The sequence below is a fragment of the Rosa chinensis genome, chromosome 4 (genome assembly GCF_002994745.2).
Source record: "Rosa chinensis cultivar Old Blush chromosome 4, RchiOBHm-V2, whole genome shotgun sequence".
NCBI classification, from domain to species: domain Eukaryota; kingdom Viridiplantae; phylum Streptophyta; class Magnoliopsida; order Rosales; family Rosaceae; genus Rosa; species Rosa chinensis.
Window position 1 is genome coordinate 9,969,683 of NC_037091.1, and position 25,100 is coordinate 9,994,782.

The 25,100-nt window shown below is 37.2% G+C and overlaps 1 protein-coding gene and 1 long non-coding RNA gene across 9 annotated transcripts; one reads left to right on the forward strand and one right to left on the reverse strand.

Annotated features, from left to right (window-relative positions):
• The first annotated feature begins 5,700 nt into the window (after positions 1-5,700).
• LOC112196265 lies at positions 5,701-12,389 on the forward strand. Of its 8 annotated transcripts, XR_002935083.2 has the most exons (7): positions 5,701-6,100; positions 6,207-7,199; positions 7,894-8,113; positions 8,198-8,421; positions 8,538-8,605; positions 8,698-8,902; positions 8,990-11,993. It is a non-coding gene; the product is annotated as an uncharacterized LOC112196265 (long non-coding RNA). The 8 variants fall into 8 exon arrangements; XR_005809749.1 differs by adding an exon at positions 12,000-12,389 and having other exon boundaries at positions 8,198-8,902; positions 8,990-10,954; XR_005809748.1 differs by having other exon boundaries at positions 8,198-8,902; positions 8,990-10,954; positions 11,675-11,993.
• A 20-nt stretch (positions 12,390-12,409) lies between these two features.
• Positions 12,410-17,621, reverse strand: LOC112196262 (putative disease resistance protein At1g50180). The gene is made up of 4 exons (XM_024336579.2): positions 16,518-17,621; positions 13,651-15,452; positions 13,492-13,533; positions 12,410-12,823 (listed from the first exon to the last, which is right to left on the reverse strand). The coding sequence occupies exons 1-2, from the start codon at positions 17,563-17,565 to the stop codon at positions 13,654-13,656; spliced, it is 2,847 nt and encodes a 948-aa protein (XP_024192347.1). The 5' UTR covers positions 17,566-17,621; the 3' UTR covers positions 12,410-12,823; positions 13,492-13,533; positions 13,651-13,653.
• Between the last annotated feature and the right edge of the window lie 7,479 nt (positions 17,622-25,100).

Sequence of the window (25,100 nt, forward strand, 5' to 3'; positions counted from 1 at the left end):
GCATAATCAGCAACAATAGAATCTCCTCAAGATCAAAGTGAACAAGGTTCGATATGAGGACAGTGTGGCAGACTTGTTCACTAAGTCATTGCCTAAATTTCACTTTCGAGAAACATGTTGGTAGCATCATTTACGGAAGTTATCCGAACTCCCATGACTGTAGTCATTAGGGGGAGATGCAGACATCCGGGGGAGATGTCTACATGTATACTCTCGAAACGTGAAGGGTGTATTGTACTCTTTTTCTCCTTTCGACCGAGGTTGTTTTTGTCCCACTGGGTTTTTGTCACTCAGAAAGGTTTTTGATGAGGCAATGAGATGAGCACCTCTTTTGGGCAACACAAGGGGAAGTGTTCAAGTATATCTGAATTGTGTGTCTGGCCCAAACACTAGTTACTTGTCTGAGTTGTAATTGGGTTAATTTTAGAGATATTCTCTGAGAATCTTCGTAGATATCCATTCATTGTACGATTATATTTCCATGTGAAACTATGATTCTATTCTTATAATCCTTTATATAAAGAGGCCTCTATTATCAATGAAAGACACATCAAATTCTCTCCCAATTCAATTTTCTTAGAACAAATATATATTTTTGTTTTTCGACAAGAAAAATATATACCATCTTCGTATAATCTATTTGGAATGAGTTTTCTAAAAAAGATTAATTAAAACGTGGATGGCTGGATTGTAAACGTGTTCTAAGAGGATTTTATCTGCAAGAAAATAAGGTAACTGCATTGGTGAATATAATGAAGTACACTCATATGGAGATCCGACATGTAATATTATATCGCTTTCCATCCAAATAATATTGACTAAAGGTATTGACTAAAAATTAGTGGGTTATTTGACCAAAAAAAAATAAAGGAGTTTTAAGTGGGTAGGTGGTCTTTCGTCAAATTAAGGGTGACTATTTGTTTCCAAGCTGCGAAAGATTTAAATCATCTATAGCTTAGGGCAATCACACATCTATTATCAATCTCAATCTTTAACTTCAATAAAAATAACTTCATGGAAGCTCGTACGTTCTCCTCATTCTATTATAGCTCGGTTACTGAAAATCGCTAGCATTGAGCTTCTATTTGAGCTCCCCAAACCCTCTCAATTACACTTCAGTATCTTCTACATAGCAGCTAAACAAAACTTTGTCAACCACTTAATAGGTCCATGCAGGGAGTATTGCAAAAGAAAAGAAACAAAAAAATTGCAGAAAGAGAGCTAGGCATTTACCTTACACTGTCTTTTTGGTTCATATATACTCACTCGTGCCATAATTACCAGCATCATATGTACATAAATTCGGTATTAAGGTACGTAGAGGAGAAGTTATCAAATAATTTAACTCAAAAGTCCAAAATTCATGGTCACTTGAAGATTGAAGAGTCCTTGTCATATTATGACATGCATAGAAGAGATGAAAACAAGACTAGCGGACTAAACTAAAGGGTATTCACTTGGTACGTATCTAGGAAAGTAAAGAACACAGAGATGAGATTCCCCCTTATCCGAAAGTACTACAGTACTACTTGCTACCAAATTCGTTGGAACTTGAAGATCGAGCTGATGATTACTGTTAGAACTGAACTAGAAAAGCATACATTCTTTTTTGGGTACTACTGCTGCTAGCTTAAACCTACTGATAGAATCATCGACAGGGTTGTAATGCGTTACCTTTCAGCAGATAAAGACTACTGTAGCTTGATCAACAAATGCAGATTGATTGGACTTGTAGTTAGATCATCTCTGACCTCTCACGCATTCACGCCAGTACTTGATGAGCTAGCCCTAAATTCTTCAATCAACTTAGTCCAAGCATCATGGGGAGACAAGTACAATCAAAACCAGAATCCATGCATATATGAACCCAATGCGACAAAAGTGGAAGATTTATGTCCTTCTACTTTACATATGATCACCTCTGGGGTTTACACATAAATTGCAGCATAACTGTATAAGAACAAGAAAATCTTGAAATTAAGTTTGTAAAGTACCATTCTTTGTGAATCATGCATGATGTGAAACCAATATCGACAGATTTATGATGCTATTTTTTTCTTCTTCAAATAAACTTGAATCTATCAATTCACTATATCATCACTTCCAATTCTTTGACGGATTTTAGTGAACACACACACACACACACACACACACACACACACATATATATATATATATATTATCTTAGACATTTGAAAAGTAAAATAAATATATTAAGTAGTGAAATAAAAACAAATCAACCATGAAAATGACTCGAGTTAGTAGGATAATCAAACCAGCCAATTGAAAAAGAAGAAATTAGAAGTGGCCTTTCTAGTTAGTGGGAAACATGGAAGTGGATCGAAAAAAAAAATTACAGGACCACTTGGTGTGTATTAATTAGTGGATGATATGTAAAAAATTGATAGAGACACTAGTTAGCACTAGAGCAAGTGAGCAAAGAAGTAGGAAAAATAGTGGATGTGACAAAGTTCTTGGCTGACTAGCTGCTTCTTGGTTATGTGGGTCTGTGGATATAATTCACCTCTTATTTCTAAATGGGCAATTCTATATCTCGACAAATTAATGGGCAATTCATACACTGTCCTATAGCTAGTTGCTTAAATATATAAAAGTAGAAGAACTCTTTTAACATTTGTTCACATTTGGACTTGGATTAATTGGACCAATCATTTGATGCAACATCAGGCTGATGCCACCATTGTAAAGCAAATTCAGGTACCATTATTCAGCATATAAACATCACCATGATTGAGAGCTAGCTAGTGTCGTACCCTGAAACTCCATTAGAGAGTTCACAGTATAAGCACTGAAACTAGAACCATAGAAATATTTATCATTCTATTTAATTTGTATATATCTACTTAAGAAATTACTAATCAAGTTTTCCATTTATTCCATAATTGGTCAAATGGCATTAAAAGCTAGGTAACAAAAGCTTATAGAGTGCTACATTCACACTCAATATGTGGTTGGGTCAGCCACACTCAAGACACGTGTCACTAAAATAGAATTCACAATAAACAAAGTCCATTTTATAAATATTCTTTTTTTTTTTTCCCTCACTTTTGCCCTTGCCTGTGTTTCCCTTTCTTCTTCGTCTTGTCTTCTGTAAAACTGAATTCATCTTGTCTTTCCTCTTTCTCCTTATTGAAATGGCTTTGTTTTTTAAATTTGTTGTTGGCCTTCCTTCATTTTCCCGTTCATCGAAATTTTTATCATCTAAACTTACGTAGCTATTGATTTTGTTCAGTCATACTCGTCCATTGATTTTGATATATCTCTTATTTATGGTTTATAAAAAAACATTACTAGTTTTGTTTGTATGATTTATTTTTAACGATGGCTTAACCAAATAAATTATTCGTTCGAATATAGAACTAAATTGATAAGAGGACATACCCCTTGGATCTGTTACAAAAGGCACAGATGTATAAGCAAACTAGGCACTCATCATCTGCTCCACAGATAAATGGATGGATTAAAATGATACGAATATAGTGGTTTCTTGCCCTTATTATATATGTAGCAAGAACTGACTACTAGTACCCTACAAGTTAGTGTCACTATGCAACTGTCATGCATCAGCATGAAGATTTTAGAAGAAACTAATTCAAACGAGGGGGCCTCACGTTTAAGTGGGAACCAATGAGCTCCAAAATGTGTAATGACTAACAAGAAAAGCAGAGATCATTGCGAGTGTTATAGCTCTGAGTGGAGGATATATATACATACATATATGGGACACCACCGCCAAGCCAATCAAACAAAAAGAAGGCCCGGGTCACTTGAATAAGAGACAAGTTATGGTACTTGTGGGTATCTCATATATTCATCATTTATAACTATTTGAACAAAAAATTACAATTATTTGAACTAAAATTACAACATTGAGAACAAAAGTTACCATATTCATTTACACTATTTACATATAGTTAAACAAAAATTACAACATTGACAACGAATTTGTTTAAAAGCTTGTAACAATGTCGTAAGAGGTATAATTACCATTATTAGAACTAAGATTACAACATTGACAATGAATTTGTTCAAAAGCTTGTAACAATGTCGTAAGAGGTGTAATTATCATTATTAGAACTAAGATTACACAAAATAGGACTCAACATTACCACTCTGACAACTAATTTATTGTCATTTTTGTAAATGTGGGTATGAGATACCCACAAATACACTAGAATTTCCCCTGAAATAAATGGGTTTGTCAACTTATTTAATAAGAGCTGAGTACAGATCAGTTATTGTTTTGTGAACAAAATATACAAATATGCCAAAACTCGAGCACCAAACATTGGTCATGGTTAGAAAGGTCTACAGATAATTTGATGTGAAATCAGATGCACTTACGTCATACAACACTTTCATGTATAATATATAACTATTACAATAACTAGTGTGATTCTTTGATAGAATCATAATTAAAGTATGTAATACTGTACTATGCTATCGACCAAAAAAAGAAGTGTGGAACTTGAACCCCATTATGGACCTGTGACACAGTATCCTGCACTGAGAGACACAGTATCCTGCACTGAGATAATTGAAGGTGACAAAATGGATCTCAGACAAACAAGCTAGTACCATAACTTTGAATGCTATTCATATCCGTTTCTAAGATAGGGAAAATTTAACGACAGAGGATCACCTATCTACAATTAACTAGCTTTCTACGGTTGTAAATTAGCTTGATTGTTACGAGTTCAACATAGAGTTTTAGGGGGGCTATATGTGTGTAGATTTCCAATTCTAGATAGATCTTGGAACTAAAAGTTTTGAATCTAGATTTGGATTCCGTTAGGTTAGTGGTGCTTTGTTTTACATCCTGGGGCAGTTGATTGGCTCCTCTCATGCATGTTGACAGACTAAAGAAGATGTAGAGTGACTATTGAAGATTGGTTGTTAATTGTTATTAACATGCTCTCTAAAGATTATATAAGTGGTCATTTGTTTGTATTTAAGGTTATGTACAGAGACTTTTGTTTGTGTAAAGTTTGAGATACTGCGCGCCATAGCTAGGTTTGGGTCATTTCTCTCAATCCTAATTTCATTCTAATTATAGTTTTCGTTGAGATGTGTATCCAGATGATTAAATAAAGAGTTGCAGAATGATTTTGGTGGAAAAAAAATGTTATGACCTACAGTGTATTTTTAGGATAGGACATAAATGTCACTTATGTCAAATGAAATTGCTGGGTGAACAAAAATATTTACTTGTTATATTTAGGAGCACATTATATAAGGTACTGAAAAAGTAAAATTGTTAAATATGCTCTTACATCATTATATAAGTTTTCATGAATTACAGTGGACTTGAGCATTGTAGATTTCGTTGCCGGACCACACTGGTCCTAAAAAAGCGGTTGTGACTATTGATGGCGGCTTCAACAATGTTGGTCGACGTTGAGTCGAGCCAACGAGCTAGGCCTGCCTTTACGACTATGGTTCCTAGTCTTTTAGGAGTGAGTTTGTCGGGGCTTTCTTGGTCTTGAATGCCCATTTTCCTAGCTCTTGTTAGCTTAATTCGTGAAGGGTTCATAACTCTTTTGGCCCAAAGAGACTTGGATCAAGTGTTCCAAACTAATTGACAATAGTCGAATAAAAAATATTCTCCAGCACGTCCTCTTGCTCATATATGCGAAGCAATAATATTAATTAAGTTGACTGTGAATCCTAAGTTATTTTACAGCCATAGATATGATTAACGAATCAGTGCCATCTTCGATTTGTGTCTCATACTCTGATTGAATCAATGGCTGAAGGTTGAGGTGGTCTGTTGAACTGTAGTTGAAGGCAGCTTCTTCACACTCTAATATGACCTTTGCCATCATTTCCCTAAAAATAAACTTGACTGGTACACAACTTCAACCTCAGTCCTAGTCTCTCACCTTCAAAGCCTCTCTCTACATAGGCTTCATGAAACGGCTCTTCTTCCTCATTAATCCCTTCTTCGTCATCATCATACTCTTTTTGATGCTTTAAGGAACTACTGCTCTTTTGGAATCCAAAGAAGAGGAGAAGAATTCCGTTTGGATAAATACTGGGTTCGGGGTTTTTGTGGGTTTTGAAAGGCTGAGCATTGGAGGTATTGTTTTGTTGATTTTTATGTGTTCTGGTTTTTATTGGGTTTTTTTTTGTTGTCGTTGGTTTTGAACTGATATGGGTTTTCATGTGGTTTGTTTGTGATGCAGTTTGGAATGTGGTTATCTGGGCGATTGATTGGAACTACTTGGAAGGGTTTCAAGGAAAGATTCTGATTTTTAGTCATTTGAAAACTTTGGGTTTTGATTGGGGAGGAAGGGGAAATCCATGTTCATTCTTTAGTATATATATTATGTTGCAATTGCATCATTCTTTTCTTTATTACCAGATCCCATATACGTTGCTTACGATGACTCCCTTACTTACTTGGCCATTTGAGATTGTTTCCTATTAATTATTATTAGTATTGTAATTGTTAATTAGTGTTCGCATTGTTAGGACGGAGAGAGAGAATCCATGGGAGATTAAAATGGTGATTTGTTGGGTGGGATTATATGGGATTTTGTTTTGAAAGCCATCAGTATTTTTTACTTGGGACTTCCCCGTCTTCACAATTTACAGAAGACATATGGATATATTATGCTTCTGATATCCCACACTTAAAGCTAGAGTGGTGGATAAGGAAGGTTACAAGGCAAGTAAAAGAGCAATTATTGATACCCTCTTTTTAGCTGGAAGGTTACAAGGCAAGTAAAAGAGCAATTATTGATACCCTCTTTTTAGCTGGAGGGAATTTCTCATACAACCAAAAAAATGCAGGAGCTATGGATTGTTTTATTATTAAATACCTAATGGTCCTTTTTGAGGTTAACCAGAAACTATGGGGCTTTTGAGGTTGAACTTTGGTTGAACTTATCAATAAAAAGATATTAGAAGGCCATACAAGACCTCTCTGAAATTAAATACTTATTACTGTTTAATTAACTCACATCTTTATGTCGCCAAACTTCTGATCACACTGACTTTCCAGATAAATTGGGCTGCAATTGTTCTCCACAAAATGGGTTACAGCTTCCTGTTTTGTTTCTCTTACCTTTTTCTTTTCCTCCTATCTGTAATTACATTTTTTAATGCAGGAAATGCTTTAAGGAGAGTTGCATCTTACAACCTGGAATATGGGCTTTTGAATATCAAGCCTGAAGGTACGGATAGTTTCTTTTCCTGTTATCTTTAGTCAATGTATTGCTTGCTTTGTCTTTATCAATCTTGGTGCCCATTGTGAAAAGAAGTATCTGCTTAAGTCATTCATCTCATCTCTATGAACTGATGTAATTGCATTGAACTTTTTTGAATAATGCTTTTTGTCTACTTAGGATAGTGTAAGTTGAGAATGAGACTGTGAAGAGTGGTCTATATATATGCATGCAGAATATTTCGTCACTTCATTGAAAGTTTGAGAACAAGGTTTTAAACCAGCTTTGTATGACAGCTGATGAAAATATATGATATCTCTTAGATGCATCAACACTAACTATATCCTGCATATCTACCTCATTTGTTCAATGACCAAGTTAGAAGCAAAATCAAGCATGTATTCACTCTTTACATACACCTATTCAATTATACACACCCATACCTACTATGTTTAGGTTTGAGTTAATTCAAATGTGCCTGCTTTGTAAGTCATAATTGAAAGAATGAGACTTTTTATGGTTTGCCTCATTTATGATTGATTTCAGCTCCACTGCAGAAGCTGCATTCAATTTCTTTATGCCATGCATATGGACTATAATGATTTGAATAACGGATTCAACATGCTTTGGTCTTTCATTTTTGTTCCCTAGATGAGAATGATCTTCTGTTCGGTATAAGTCGAAAGCTGTTTCTCCACTGCAGGTTGCTCAGGAGTCATTGGCAGAAGACTCATTGAGGCAGCCAAAATGAGAGCTGGGAGTTACAGTGGAGGAATAAAATGTGACTTGAGTGTGGCAATAGCCCTTACCCAATGACAGAATTGCCATCACTTGAAGCTTTATGACATCGGATTATTATCTCAACCAAGGCACCAAAAGTTGGCAAAGATAGTGACAAGGATTCGTCTGAAAAATCAGAAAGGGTGAGCTGAGTAATGCAGTTTATGTTCTCCCCAATTTTGTTTATCAGCGTTTGCTTCTTTACATTATTCTTTTAATGGGTACAGAGTAACAGTGATAGAAAAACTGAGGGCAAAACTGCAGTTGACATCAAACCTGTCCAGTCCGAACTCTGAAGCACCCAAGTACGTGGAACTTATAACAATCCACGCTGGAAAACCATAGGGTTGTTTGGAAGAAGCTGCAGAGGTTGGTGAAAAAGTAAGACGTCTTAGTTTGAGTGAACAAAACTAGAAAAGGCTGCTGAAAGTCATGGAACTGATATTGTTAGGTAATATCTGCAGCAAGAAGTTATCTTAGCCTTTTGTTAGCTGTGATCTCTAGCGGTTGTCCTGAGGTAATGATTCTGATACTTGATGTTGTGTTATAATCTCTCGGTTCACACAGTGGAACATTCTAAGGATCTACCCCAAAGGAACATGAGTTACCTCCTCGAATTACCAATCGCATGTCGGGTGGGTGCATGGAGCTTAAATAGTTGTGTTTAATAGGTTAGCTTTGCAGTTTCATGAAATCTTATTGGAACCTAATAACATATCAATGGCAGAGATCGATAAGAAATATAACCCGATCTCTGGATATAAAACTATATGACAAGGACGTGGCAAATCACGATTGTTGATGAATGGGATGTTTAGAGCCAATTAATGAGGATGCGGTTACTTGAAAAAGTCTGCCTTTTTTATGCACAAGGGCGCAAATGATGAGGTTTTTTATCCTAAAAGGACCTGATAGTGGCAAAGACATTGAAGGTGAGAACAATTTATTTAACTTGAGTTGATTTTTTGGCATATTAGCAATATTGGCAATAATCTCAGAGCATCGATGTTAATATACAGGTGAAAGCATACATGGGGAATAAACGGCACTTGGATATTAGTCAAACACACTTCGATTCATTCTCCCCACAGACTTCTACACAAAATTTAGTAAGATCCGTTTTTGTTTTTCTGATAATTCAAGAATTTGATTCTATTTTAGTTATTGTTGCAATCAGCTACATTCCTATTTTACTTTATCTTGAATTTTAGACCAGCTCATAAGCGAATATTGGAGTCGAGTAATTGGGTTGACTATATACTGCTTATATACTAATTTAACATTACATCTAACATTCTTGCCAAGATGCTTCTATTGTTTGTTATTAAGTTTCTATAAATGCAATTACAAGATTTTTTTTTTTTTTGTCTCATGGAAAGTTGTGCTTAACATCTTTGAGTTTATGCTCATTGTGTTGTTCATGGCTGTAAATTGTTCCAACTGATTGCAAATGGGCAGTTACCTTCTTAACAATTGATATAAATTTCATGTGCAATGCATTTTGATGTCGAGATCCCGTAGGTCTGAAAATATAATGCTTTGTTGTGTAAGCATAACTTGCATATTAAAGTACAAGGTTTTATACTAGCATTCAAACCTGCAGCAAGCAAACAAAACCGCGGCGAAGAATAAGACTTGTTTTTTTTTTCCTTTTCTTTTTTTTCAGTTGTAAGATCTTAGAATTTGTTTTCTTTTTTCTTTTTTTTTTGAAAAGAGAATTTGGTTTCTTTTATAGGGTGATTGTTTTCTAATTGTGTCTTTTCTGGTGGCAAGTTTATACCTTTTCCGTATATAGATTTAGCTTTTGGGGGTGCAGTTCTGCATGAAAGCAAGGTTCCAGATGGTGCAAGACTGGAGTTTAAACTAAATTTGATTATGTCTGATTCTTCGCAATTTTGTGTACCCTTATGTTGCTGGAGAATTTATTTTTTTTCTGCATATAGCTTTGGCGATGAGAAAGGTTAGGATTATGCAGTTCTAGATTTATAGGAGAGAGAAAGATTCATTTTTTTTTTCTTTTCACGGAATCAGTGTGATTCTAAATGCCACAAGAACACATTCTTAATTGGTTGAATCCCAAACCCTTTGAGCAGATTAAGTACTACCAGGATACAAAGCCAATGGTGATAAAGTGGAAGAATCTGAGTATTTGGTTAAAGGTTAAGATTAGAAGCTAAATTGGAAGCAAAACTGTACAGGAAATAGAACAAAACAAAGGTTGGCCTTCAAAATGGAAGAAAGATCATTATCATTCTTCTTCTTAAGAAAGCCAAGAATAAAGATTTTCATTATCATTCTTTCTGTTTTGGTACAATTATGAAGATTGTAGGTCCAGAATTTGATTGAAAGGTATCTGCAGTTGTATCTGCAGAGATAAAGTTAGCAATCAAAAATCTTGATATTATAGTTTGGTTGATAACTCTGATTATATATACAAATAGATCCTGCTGAATGCCATATATTACTCACAGACCCTCCTCTCAATCCCTCCAAGAACCGTGAAAGGATTGTCTGTTTTTGTGATATCTTTATTAGGCAGTAGCTTAGTTTGGTAAATTTTTGTGTACTGTAATGAATATTAATGTTGGCCTGTCATGATTTGGCTTGATTCAATGTTTCAATTCGAGACCATGTTTAACAAATACAGTTTTATTGCTGTCTTCTTTAATTGAAGCTGTTTTAACACTGTATGCTCAAGGAGCTTATAGAGATGATTAAATGTTAAATGTTTATATACCTGTTTTTGCCTCAATTTGTTATTTCTTTCTAGTTTTGTGGAATTTCTGAAGAGGTGTAGAAGTTGTTTTTCAGATTAAGTTAGCCTGATACGAGGAAAAGGTCTACCCTCAGAATAAGGTAATGTGTTCGAACAATTATAGTTATGTTTTTGTTTGTTATTGAGTATATGTTGTTGCAAGGGCCTTCACTTTTCCCAGGTTTCATATCTGATCAGTCTGCGTTTTGTCACCAAGATATTGATATTGGTGAGTCTGATTCTATTTTAAGAAGCGCAACTATATTCCTTTAGCTTTCTCTTTGGAAAAGGGCTGCAGCATTACTTTATTTATCTTCTTATGTTGATAATTAGGGAAATTGCCGTGTGAGGCACATAGATCTCAGAAAGCAGCTGTGTTTTTTGAACACAACTGGAACACATGCCTAGCAACAAATTACATAATTAAATAGAAAAGTAATACTAAAAATGTGATGGTCCTGATTAGTGGTTCAGTATAGGGAAAGCATATTGCATATTGTGATGAATATAAACAATGGTACATTGTCTATTTAGTATCTTGATCATGTCTCCTTTTGTTTGGTTCATGGTTACTTTCTGTCTTTATACCCTCAAAATCAGTTACGTTAGTGGGAATACTCTTCCTGTAAAGTAGATGTGTATAAGATAGGATAGTTTCAATCATAATGCATCCTGTCTTTAGTTGTGTAAGGGTTTGGTTTTTCATATTGACTTCAAATGGGTTTATAACTCTTATTTACACAAAAACAGAGCAACAGCAGCCTGTTGCGCAATGGAACTTTCGTTACTCGCATCCAATGATAATTATGAGAAACCACAATGAACTTATTCTAAGCAAAAGAGCTAGAACATAGAGAAACTCAGTCAAACAATAAAAGTTATTTCAGTGAGTAATAGGACAAACCCAAAATATTCTTTTGAGTGCTATAATCACATGGAGTAATTTCAGGGATCTGATTTGTGGAAAGATAGAGATCAGATTAAAAAGTTTGCAAAATCCTCCTTGGAACTCTGCAAGGTGTATATGTATATGGAGATTTCTTTGTCTACTAGCAGCCATGATGAACTTCCCTCAGCTGAAAGGCACCTAAGGAACATAATTAGATAGGCAAGATACTTTTCAAAATGTTAGCATTTGGAATATGTAACTGCCATTGTTTTTTTTTTTTGGACATGATATGCTAAACACTATTTTCTATCATTTGAATCTCTTTAAATCCTATAGATGTATTACTATTTTTGTAACTAAATAACATACATTTGGGACATGTCAGGTGGGAGTTTCTCAGACTTGGAGGAACTTCAACATTTTAATGCCTGGCTTAATGAAGTGAAGTTAAAACTACTGTTAAAAATGGTGCTGTAGAAGTGTACAGAAAATGGAGTATGGTCAACAAGAGATGAGCTAGAGTTTGAGTTCTGATATGTCTGTCATATCAGAAGAATAGATATTGGTGATCAGTATGCGTTTTGATATGTATGACGCACTTATATGGTGTTACTAATGTTTGTAAATTGAATAATGTTGATGATACACTCGCAACATCGCACGGGCTATCTTGCGAGTAATAACTAGACCATTGTTGGATTGGGCAACTAACAGTGTTGCCTCCTTCTATGTTCAAACAATAACAAACAACCATTCCAATAAGGATTTGGGATTAAGAATGAGGGTTTAGAGGGAAACAATAAAAGCCATAGGCATTTTATATCAGACAACAATTATATATCCAACAAGGCAGCAACATAAACCTCTCAATGTCTTGCTCATTAACCAGTGGAAAAATTCTAAATAGGAAGCACACAAATACAGCAATCCAAGAAAAAATATAAGAAAACATTTCTAACAAAGGTGCACATTGATTTCAATTTATTCAATAACACCACAAGTAGTAGAAAAACTTTCCAGTTCTCAACTCATGGGAACCATCGACCCCTCTTGTCAGCTCACTTTGTTTGCCTTCAATTAATCCCCATAGATCTTGAAGTTGCTCTGAAAATCATCCATCTTTCAGGCAATGACAAGCAGAATCTGATAAATTTGTATAGCCATTTTGATAGATATGTTTGAATGCAGGGGATTTTCCTCAAACAGAAGCTGCAAAACAAAATGTTGTCATCATAAACCCAATATGAGCTCGTAAAATATATACTAGCTATAGTACAACTTGAGAAAATCGTCTTACTCATGGACGAGAGGCAGGCTAGGCTTTGTTCATTTTGTATAGTCATTTTGATAGATAAAATTATACGTTGTTGAACCATGAAACTATTTCCATTTTTCAATATCAAAAATCAAAACTCTAAAGGCAGACATTATATATCGACTCATATAAAATATCTCAAAAGTCAAAACTATGGACAATTAAGATATATTCAAATCAATAACCTTAAATAAACTCAAAAAGCACCGATGGATAAGTAATTAAAGATACTTTGAAAACACGGTTCCATTCAAGATGTAACACTACGATCTTTAACAAAAAGTTGAGTAAAGCTAGATAGAAGAGAAAAACATAACTTATACTTAATTAAAAAATTGTAAGAATCATGCATTGATCTATTCAAAAAAAAAAGAAATTATACATTGATTTTAGATAATCATGCCAGATGAGAAAGCACAATCACAGTTGATTTGGATATTTTGTTCTGCCTAATCTGTAATTCTTAAATATATATATATATATATATATATATATATATATATATATATTAGAAATAATGAAAGGAAGAGTAATAAGATGGTAATGCCAAATGCAAGTATACCTGTACATTGTGGGCCTACGTGCTTGTACAGGCATGGTCACTCTATTACAAAAAAAAAACACATTAATTAGGTAGGTGCCATAAATACAAGTCCATTGTATTATGATAATATCACTATGCCATTACGGGAGATCGGAATAAAAACTAATCAATGTGTACCTTTTAATCCCTCGGAAAATAAAACATAAGGGAAGGGATGTGTTGGACTTTATGGAAGTCCTCTCCTCCTTCCTCAAGCTTACTACAGAATCGTTTAGGCATACCCACAATATCCAATTCCTTGAGCGTAGTAAGGTGTCTCAGCCCATCTGGAACCGTACTCAATTCTCTGCACTGAACAATGGCCAATTTGCAGAGACAAGGCATGGCTCCTTCCTCCACCCTCCACTCTCTTATTTCCAAATCCGTAAGTCTAAGAAACTGAAGACGAGGAAAGCTTCCAGCGGAGAAAACCAATACTTCTGTATTTTTCTCAAACACATTATCCGACAGATCAAGACTTTTCAGGTTGGGCAGCTTCTCTAGTAAGGCCATTTGGTCGCCCTTGAGAGCACATTGACACAAAAGTAAGTTGGTGAGGTTTGAATAGGAGTGGAACTCTTTCGGTAGTTCTAGTGTGGGCCCCCACAGCACCAACTTGTATATTTGACCGCACCTTGCAACTATTTGACTAACCTCTGCACCGCTTTCCATTCCAACCTCGTTGTCCAACCGCAGGGACCGAATACCGTTGAGCACGCAGCCTGCCGCATCCAAGATTTTCTCCAGATTTTTCGATTGGCTAGATGACAATTGTATTTTCAGTTTCCTTAGATTGCCTAGTTTAGCAAGATCATTCAAATCACAACGTCTACTCGAAATAGAATTTAAAGTTTGCAAATCACCGAGAGTAGATAGCTGCAGTTTACCTCTTGCCGTGTAATCATATGGCAGGTATAAATGTCTCAACTTATTCATCTTGCATATCACATTTGGGATAAACATGTGGTCATTTCTAACATGGAAATCAAGTGTCTGCAAACAAATCAAGTTTCCTAGGAACGGAGGAAACGATTTTATATTACTGTTCCTTAGACTCAGAAACCTCAAGTGGACCATGTTTCCAATTTCTCTAGGCAGCTCTATTTCGACTTCTCTATCATTCATACCTTCAATCCTCAACGCTCTGAGTAATTTGAAATCCTTGAACATGGAAGGTATCAATTCTTTCCTTTTAGGAAACCAATGATAATCGTTGGGGCCAAAATATAACAAGGACCTAAGGTGCCCACCTCTTTCCCCAAGTGAGGGTACCAATTTATCATCATTCTCATCCAAGTAGACGGCAAGTCTTCGAAACTTACCCATTGGTGATACATAGGTTACCGTGGAGGAAGAAGAAGAAATTGGATGCATTGCCTCATTTTTATGAGAACCCTTGACAACTTGGAGAAAATTTTCCTCTTCCGCCTTCCTCAAACACAAATCTCGCAAAAGATCATGCATCCTGCAAGTTTTAATATTCTCAGAAGTTGAACTTCTCTGTCCTACTTGAATCACACACCTTTCTACCAACTCATTCAACCAATTGTATGCCACATTCTCCATTGTTTCCCCAGAACTTTGTCTTTGTTGTGTCAAAGAAATAAAACCTTCTGCAATCCATAATCTTGTCAAACTGTTCACTCGGATCTCATGATCCTCTGGAAAATGTCCGAAATATAGGAAACAGGGTTTTAAGTGATACGGCAAGTCATCATAACTCAACGCCAACACCCATGATGCATATGCATGTTCTTCTTCCTGGCGACCAAAACCTCTACTTACGTAAACACCAACATTTTCTTGTATGTTTATCCAATCTTTAATTGTGTTTTTTCTAGCAAGAAGTCCAGCAAGTACAATGATAGCTAGTGGCAGACCCTTACAATGTTGAACCATCTCTTTTCCTAATTCTTCCATCTTCGTGTAAACTTCAGCACCTAAATATTATTTTCAAAAACAGAAAAAAAACAAACATTAGCAATAAATATATAAAGTTCTATTGTTTTAATTAAGGGACCAAACTTCTCATGCATTCACACAATATTACATTGTATTAATGGGCATTTGGGAGTCAAATGTTTTTTTTTTTTTGCAATGAGTGATCGTAGAGGAGCAACCTCTCTAACACTCCAATTTATTAAGTCACAAAAATTTTATGTCAATGGAGGGGGACCTAACCAAAACCTCCATAATAAACAAGCAAAACAAATAAGTCAACGAAATCTAAATTGTGGGAGTCTAATGTTCAACGAACTTGACACTACAATATATAGTGCCACTAGAGTATTTGTATGCATTTAAGCATCTTCTAGATAGAAATAGGAATATATACTATTTTTTCAAACTTTAATTTCAGAAGAATGTATATATGTGTCAAAAAAAAATTGAGAACTTTAGATATGAATCTACAGAAGCTCGAGAGTACTATTGACAAAACTTCATATTGCAATAGATATATAAAGTTGTACCGTTTTAATTAAAAGGCCAAAACTTCATATGCATTCATACAGTATAACATTGTATTTGGGAGTCCAATGTTCAACGAACTTGACACTGCAATAGTACTTACACTTAGGAGTAAATTGGATATTTTTTTTCAAGGTCATGAGTACTATTTTTTTTTTTCAAAGGAATGACTACTATTTATTAATATCAAAATTATAAATTTTGGATGTTTATATGACGAAGATATAGTGTTTAAAAAAGCTTTTTTTTTTTTTTTGGAGTTGACATAGGGAAATCTCCAGGTCCACTAGAGTCTTTGTATGTATTCAACCAGCTTCCACAAGACATTTTCAGACTTTAATTTTAGAAAAATATGATACATGTGTCATAAAAAATGAGAACTTCTTTAGATGTGAATTTATAGAAAGCCGGGAGTACCAGATGCAAGGCATTTTTTTTTCCATTTATTGGTTCAATGTATATTGAATTTTTGATAAATAAAAATGAAAACGAACGATAAAGGATGGATCTAGTTGGGTGGTGAATCGAGAAGCTACCTATTCCAGCTTTCCTTCCGCTCATTGCAATCTTCTCAAACAGCTCCCAACTCTCAGACTCATTTAGTGCTGGAGGTCGGTAGTGAAAACCGCTCTCATCGGCATGCGAAGCTACTTGTTCATTGCGTGTCGTAAGTAGTATCCTGCTCTTTGAGTCTTCATGGCATTCAAATGCAGCCTTCAAAAAGTCCCAGGCCTCTGTTTTCCAAATGTCATCAAGGACAATCAAACATTTTCTTTCATTTTGGAGACGAGAAAGCCTCCCTGGTATTTCGTCATCCTTCAAATTTTTGATTTCTTCTCTCTCCTCTTTTGTAGGGGAAATAAGTTTGACATATATCCTCTCCAAGACATCCCTGACTTGATATTGTTGAGATATACAAACCCAAGCCAAACAATCAAAATGGTCTGTTACCTCTTTGTGATGATAAACTTGTTTAGCAATAGTTGTCTTCCCAGATCCGCCCATCCCAATAATAGAAACAACTCGGTGGCGATGCTCTTCCTTCACCAAATGCCCAACCAATTCACGTACACAATCTTCTAACCCGACAACATTACGCTCAAGAACATGAGAGTAAGTTCGCCTCAGTAGTTGTTGCCTTTCACACAATTCGAGTGAAGTAGAGGAATCCCTTATCTCCTTGATATCATAAGTTTGCAAGTTCTGCTTCAAATCAGAGATCGTGGTAGTAATTACCCCAATTTCTAACCCAATCTTGTGACGACTAACTCCTTCAATGAAGATGCACCCCAACCTCTTCAAAACATTCTTCAGACCTCCTTTCCTCTTGGAATCCACCTTCAAGACAAAAGCTTCAATGACATCCTCCAGATCATAAGCAGCATCTCTAATTCTGGCAACAAAAATGCGTATTGCCTCACTATCTCGTCGCTTTGCGTCTGCATCTTTGAGGAAGCCCTTGATGAATAGTAGGTCTGTATGTGCACGCTCAACTTGATCGCGAAGTCCGGACAAGGATCTGCCTTCTTGAATGATGTAGTCACCAACTCTTTCCACGAGAAAAGAAACAACAGCCTCAGCCATATTCTCTTGGATAGCCAAAATGAAGGAAAACAACTGATCTCAAGATTTAGTTTTTAGATTGATAAACTATAATGAAACAAAATATCAATTTAGGTATGGTATGAGGTCCAGTCAAGCAAGTCATCAAAAGAAAAGTAGAAAGCATACATTCTTTTGTCCATGAGAAGCAAGTTCTTTATGACAGCTATAATGATATATGCTTTTCTTCCATTATTGTAGATACGATTCAGGGTATCAATTTGCTTTATTCGTGTCTCCAAAGCAAAAGTGTAATATGCGTTTCTTTGGTTCGACCATTTGATACTATTGAACATGACGCTACATAGCAGAAATGGAGATGAAGACTATATAATCTACTTAAAAGAAAAAACATGAAAATACTAATACAGCTTGGATCCCTTGAGATCTTATATAAGGATTGATCACAGTACATAAAAGTTATGGGTTCTATAATCAACCTGCGTACCCCATCATATAATTGATTAACAACATTCCCTCCCATACTACTCGATCAACATACTCAAATGGCTTGATGTTCCATCGCTAATGATCCTATTATATGTTTTCTGTAATTGTATCACCCTCTCTATCCTCAATCCCTATTTGACGGGATCTATTTGACGGCAAGGAGGAGGAGGGCATAAGGCATGTAATAACGACAAAGGAGGAGAGAGCGACGCCGTGCAGTTGACACAGAGAGAAAAAAGAGGGAGGGGATTGATTAAAAATCCAAATAAGAAATTGCAAATATAACAAGAAGAGTCTCAAGAAAATTGAATATCGAATAAGAGATTCGGAATATCGATCAGAGGAATAACTTGGAACATGAAAATTGCTTTCTTAGAATTAACTACCATATGGAGAGAAACTCCACCTCAAAATCTTCCTGGAAGGTAAAGAAAATAGAGTAGCTAAAGTTGTGATTCCAACATGCGGGAGAAAAATTATAGTGGCTTTTAAGTTGCAGAACATGGTACTGACGATGAACAATGAAGAGAGGGGACATAGAAAGGGTATTAAAGGAAAAACGAATTAAAAAAATTAAAGAATATGTATTACTAAAGTTGTTTCCGTGGAAGAAACAGGGTGGTCATGAGAGCTGCTATCTCCGAATCTATACCTGCCAACCATGAACAGAGGTTAGAGGGAAGACCGGCCTAGTCGGCCGGCCTTCGACCCTCCGATGCTTAAGTCAGTTACATAAAAGAATGTAGACTAGGTAGAAGTAAGTGGAGAGTGATGGCTTACCTTGAATGAGAGGAGATGCATGTATTTACAGTGTAGGTTTGGGCTTGTCACCCCTTTGTTTCCAATGTGGGCCTAAGTGTGGCCTACCCGATACTGACAGTGTATGGTATTGGCATCATGTCTAGACATTATTGACATTGTTGATCAAGTGGCTAGGAAGTTTTGTGCTTCCGATATTTGTGCCTAGGCTGTATATATACCAACAAAAGTAATGGTGTGTATTTAAAATTACTTTATGACTTTAAATTTATGAAAAGGAAAAACTCACAAAGAGTATCTGAACTACGGGCCACTAATAACTTTCGTACCTCAACTTCAAAAAATATCATTTTGATACCTGAACTTTTCACCCCGACCCAAGATTCATACCTGGGATCCACTTTGCCATTAACTGTGTTAACTTTGCAAGGATAAATCTGTCCTCTCACTATTCATCTTCTTCAAAGCTCTCTCCATCACCACTTCTCTCCCTGTCTCATGAAACAAAAGTACGTCTCTCTCTCTCTCTCTCTCTCTCTCTCTCTCTCTCTCTCTCTCTCTCTCTCTCTCTCTCTCTCTCTCTCTCTCTCTCTCTCTCTCTCTCTCTCTCTCTCTCTCTCTCAGTTCCCTCATTACACTCCTTGATCTCTCCTTGATTGGATTCATGGGAAGCCCCACCGTAACCTCCACCGCAGCCAAACATGATAGTGGGTCTCAATTCCTCCACCGCAGCCAAACATGATAGTGGGTCTCAATTCCTACCCCTCCCTCATGCCTAACCCCACCATAAACCCCAACAACAACAACAACACCAACACCGCCACCGCCACCGCCATCAACAACAACTCAACTGCGATGTTGGGCAGCGGGCCGAATTCGTGTCGGTTCTAGTTCAACACAGTGGCCCAGTAGCAGCAGCCCGCATCGAAGCCACAGTCGCTGGATTCCATGAGCCCAAGCCCGTTCGACGGATCGTTGAGACCTTGTGGCCGCAGCAGAGGGTTTAGCATCGACTATTCAACAGCCTCCACGAGGAAGAAGAAGCGAGGGAGGCCCAAAAAGTACTCCCCTGATGGCAATATTGGGAAAGCCAGACCAAGTCACAAAACTCGCAAACTGAGAAAATAAGAAACACAAAACAGGACGAACAAGAGACTCTATGAACAAGATCCAAACGTGGCCCAAATCGATCAATAACAACAAAACAGAATCATTAACATTCAAGAGCTGAAGTCTCAAGACACAAAATTAAAGTCTTTCATGACATGAAACTAATAACCAAATCAATATTGGAACTCAAACACAACCCCCAAAATGATAGTATAATCTGAACCCAGAAAGCAATTGTTAATTCTGAGTAGTAAATTCAACAAAAGAAACAGTCCCAGTTCAGAATTGATTGAGAAATTGACTAATTTGTTGTAATCATTATCATTCCCAGAAACCAATCAGACCCTTTCTTCTTCTCGTGTGACCTTGTCCCCCAATGAAAGAGCTTCTTCTTCCTGAATCCTGATGACCAAAAGACCAATAAAGCCCACCACTATCTCCTCTGCAAGTTTAGAGAAAAGAGAAGAAGATATCGTTGTGATCCCATCCAAATCAGATAAACCCAACAACATGCATGTGGGTTAACTTTCTTCAACTCTCTTCCAGATGCAATATTATGAAGGAGTGCAAAAGCCCAGTTGATTTGGAGAAAGCGTGAATGATCGATGGAGAGCAAAGTTGGAACCAGCCAAAGAATTTTAGATTGTAGAGACATAGGACAAAATTTTCAATTTTGGAGAAGATGAACACTGAATGGACGATTCTACCCTTTAAAAGATGACGGCCCTGACATCATTAGTGACTCCAGGTATGAATCTTGGGTCGGAGTGAAAGTTCAGGTACCAAAATGATATTTTTTGAAGTTGAGGTACGAAAGTTATTAGTAGCTTGTAATTCAGGTACTGTTTGTGAGTTTTTTCCTTTATGAAAAGAATTAACATGTCAACAATTTATAATCCTAAAGAAAAATAGAAAAGGGGAATATAAAAGACAAAAAAACTTGGCCCTTACTAGCACTACCCAATAAAAAAATAAAAAATAGGGTCTTGATCAAATGTTCAAATTTCGACCAATATGAATCTACTTACCCTAAGTCCATATAAACCCGACCGCCATCGTTAACTCACTCTGACCACTGGAACGTCACTAACACCTGCAACGGCCTTCCCGGTGGCTTTGGTCACCATCGACTGCTCCATCGTCGATCCCTGGACCGCCATCATCTGCGGATTCGTCGCCGCCATTCTCGTCTCGTGCAACAAATTAAACTAGCCGAGAAGCTCAAGTACGACGAATAGAGGAGGAGAATGACGTAGCGGAAGAACTGGACGACTTGAATCGGGAGGGTCAATTCAAAGTCAAAGAGCGCTGCCTTCTCAATCTTGACGGTGAGGGATTGCGGGGCCAGGGTGTGGGAGGTGGCGGCGATTAGGAATAAGGATTTGAGGGATTGGAGGAGGTAGGTTTGGTGAGCTTGGGGATGGAGATTTGGAGTTTTGGATAGGTACGAGTTTAGGCTGAAAGTTATAAAGTTTGCTGCTTTAAGCTTTCTGAAAGCAGCAAATTTGTTATTGTTGATATTGAGGTTAGCATAAGAGATCAAAGTCATTCCTTTATTGGAAATGGTTCAGAAGCTTGATAATGAAACAATGACCATATTGTGTTGGTGGTTCTGAATCTTTCTGGTTTTCTTTAATATTCTGATAATGGGTGTGGCTTTGCTTTTGAGACCGTTAGAGCAACCGTAGCTGATTCCAGTAGCCACGATGTCAAACTCACTGGAAGACATTGATCTTGGAGGAATCAATTAAACTCACTGGAAAGCTGCCTAGCTTTCGTGGATATGATTAAAGAGAATGACAGGTTCTATTAATGAGTGAAGTATGAGATATGATTCATCTTGCAACAAAGATAACAAACCTATGACTATGACTTTTACATCAGTATGTAAAATCAATATGGGAAAAATCTATATTCAACTAAGCCCTAGATTCTAACCTGAGCAATTTTGAATTGGGCATGTTTTTCTTGCTAGAAGGAAATTGGAATTAGTTTTTACATCACTGGTAGCACAAATTGATGTGAAACAGACTAGGGACACAAACTTTTGGCTAAGCTTGGTATAAAAATATTGAATCTCGTGTGTATATTTTTGATGAGTTGCATCTAGGTCTTAAAAATGTTGATTCTCTTCTTGCATCTAAACCCAAAATATGTTGGTTTTGCTATTAACCCTTGTTTGAGATAAAAAGTACATACCAAGGTATATATATGCCCATGTTTCATAGATAAGAATAATACAAAAATGACCACTTTGTTTGTGACACTTTGAGCTTAAAGTAGTCTATGTTAACAAAAGACTCTCACCCCTGCAGATCGACAATCTACTCTACCTAATCTCACACGCTGAGCATGATATTGTGGTACAGTGACAGACCCTCTTCCTAACATGGACAATTATTCAACAACTAGAAAGCAACTAAGCATTAACTGACTTCTTACCCTTTGTAAGGTTTGAGACATTGACACTCAACAAAATTAATCTCCGGTAGACCATTAAGCAGTTTCTCTACCTTTTTTGCCTTCTTTGTCGGTGATTTCTTCATGGATGAAGGTTGCACACCTTTATTATCCTTGATCTTGTTTTTGGCACCTTTAGGCTTGCCAGGTTTCTTCTTCTCCTTCTGCACAGATTGGGACAAGCACAGACCGATCGAAACAACATCCAAATTGGTACGCGCAACTGCTAAGCTTAATCTGAGCTTCTTTGGCAATATTTCGTCATCATCCATTCTCTTCCTTCTGCGATTAGGAGATGGAACTGGAGCTAAGGTAAGACTTGCATGATTTGCATGGTTGGCCTCCTCACTAGTACCAATATGATCAATCGCAATAGCGTCCCCAAGCACTTGCTCTAGCTGTTGTACACTCGAGTCTAAATCGGAGCTCTCTTGGCCAGTCTGTGCAGACGTCACCAGCACAGTCCGGATTTGAATTTCACGGGGTTTCGTGGTAGGCAAAAATTGTTTCAACCCCACCGGACCACTGCCAGCCTCTTGAGCCCTAAACATTAACGTCGAACCCACCATAGATGAATCAGCAACCTTATTCAACACTCTTTTCAAATTACGTCGTGCTGAGGTGGTCTCACCCCTTAAGAATTCCAGCAAAGGAGGACCAGAACATGGAAAACCTACGTGAGTTACCAATCCACAATCCTTGCACCGCCCAAAAAGGTTTTCAAAGAAGACATCCAGGTCAACATCAACACCATCATCGATCTTAAAACAACGTTGAAAAAAGATGGGTTGCATCAAATCCATCTCCACCCTAATCCGGATGCGCCCAGCCTCAAATTCAATGGTATCTTTCTGGAGGAACCGTCCCAAAGCACTACCAATGCCTCTGAGACACCGATCAGTATGAAAGTCCATCGGGAGCCCTCTGAACTTGATCCAGAATGCCAAAGTATTCAAAGGAACATCTTTAATGGCTCCCACTCCATCAAACGGAGCCAACACCATCGAAGCTTCATCAAATCCCCACGGTCCTCCCCAGAGAATCCGATTACGGTCAGAAGGATTCGATAGTGTGAACAAAAATCGATCGTCACGCTCTTGGATTGTATAGTGCCCATTCAATCTCCAAGCTCTCCTAAACATACCCATGAAAAACCGCTTGTTAAACTCTCTAGTGGTCAGTAGCTTCCCAACCAGATAAGTCTGAGAACGACGTAAACCTTCCCCACGCGGTGGAAGAAGATCCACCGGTTTGGGAGCATCGGCCAGTCCTAATGATGTAGCTAAAGGAACTGCCATCTCATCCACAACCCCCATCACCCCTCTCTGACGACAAAAGCTCGAGTTCTGTTTAAGCTAGGGTTTTCCTCTCTCACGCTCCCATCTACAACTATATAGATGCATTGAAAGATTATAGGTTGGGTGAGATCAGCCTCCACCTTGACGTGAACATGACCAGCAGCAAACTCACCCTCATCCCTCTCCACAAACTTACTCAAAGAGCTGTCTTTCAATCTGATAAGCCTGTCTGTTTGAAAAGATGGAGTAATTCCATTTATTCGAACCCAGAAACCCTAGGTGTTCAAAGGCACAGACTTCATCGGCATCACCCCATCATAAGGAGCCAAAACTAGCAAAACATGCTCAAATTAGCTCAAGGGTGCCCTTTTCAAAACCGTAGGTCGATCATAAGGGTCCGTAAAAGAAAACAAGTGCATGTCTCCATGATCTTGTATCTGGTACATTCCATTAAGCCTCCGTGCTCGCTGGAACATACCCTTAAACGAACCTCAGGAGTAAGCTCATCCAATCAGAAGTTTTTTCCACTAACAAAAATTGAGAAAGTTGAAAAAACCCATTCCCTTGGACGAGGGGAGATCCACCGGACCTTTGCCCTCAGAGATCGTAAGAGAAGATATAAGACGCACCGCCATATAATCTACATATGCCATCGGTGAAAGCAAACACGAAGATTTTGGAAAAAAAAAAAACTAGGGTTCGGAGGCTACAGAGCGCGTTTGCAACATTAGGATTTTTATTTTTTATTCTCTCTTCTTTTTTTTAAACCAAATGATGACAACCTTTTATTAGAAGAACTAGTTGTTACAAGAAGTAGCAAAGAGCCCATCAAGAATCGGAGGGACACTCCCACTCCATGAAACTTGTAGTCTCTAAAATAAGGCATTTTTATCAAGATTATAAGCAATCCTATGTGATTCTGTATAAACATATGTTAAAAAACCTGCCAATAGGGTCAAAGAGGAAGAGATGTCGTCGACGACTCTACCTAGCTCTGAGGTATCCTCCCCTTTGGCTTGAGCTGCTTGCACCAGATGCAAACAATCTGATTCGAACATTATAGGTGTTAAGTGATTGTCCTCTGCTAGTTTACATGCAAGACGGCCAACAAAGGCTTCTACCATAATTGGAGACATGATATGATCAAATCTGTAGCATGCTCTAGCCACGACCAAACCTGTTTCATCACGTACTACCACTCCAACACGACCTTTATGTGTGTTTTCATCATAAGCCCCATCCAAGTTAGCCTTAAGCCAACCAACTGGTGGAGGGCTCCAAGGTTTAACCCGGCGGCTGGCTTTGATAGTTTGTTTAGCTCGCGTAGCTTTGAACGAATGAAACAAGGATACAGCTTGGAAGTACACCTGAGTAATAGAATGAATCTTACCTGACCAGACTCTTTGGTTGCGTTCCTTCCATATACCCCAAATCAAGATT

Excerpts from the sequence above, each read along its gene's own strand:
- LOC112196262 (XM_024336579.2), bottom strand. The coding sequence starts at position 17,565 with ATGGCTGAGGCTGTTGTTTCTTTTCTCGTGGAAAGAGTTGGTGACTAC. Across the intron at positions 15,453-16,517 it reads CGGAAGGAAAGCTGGAATAG|GTGCTGAAGTTTACACGAAG; the intron begins GTAGCTTCTCGA and ends AATAATATTTAG.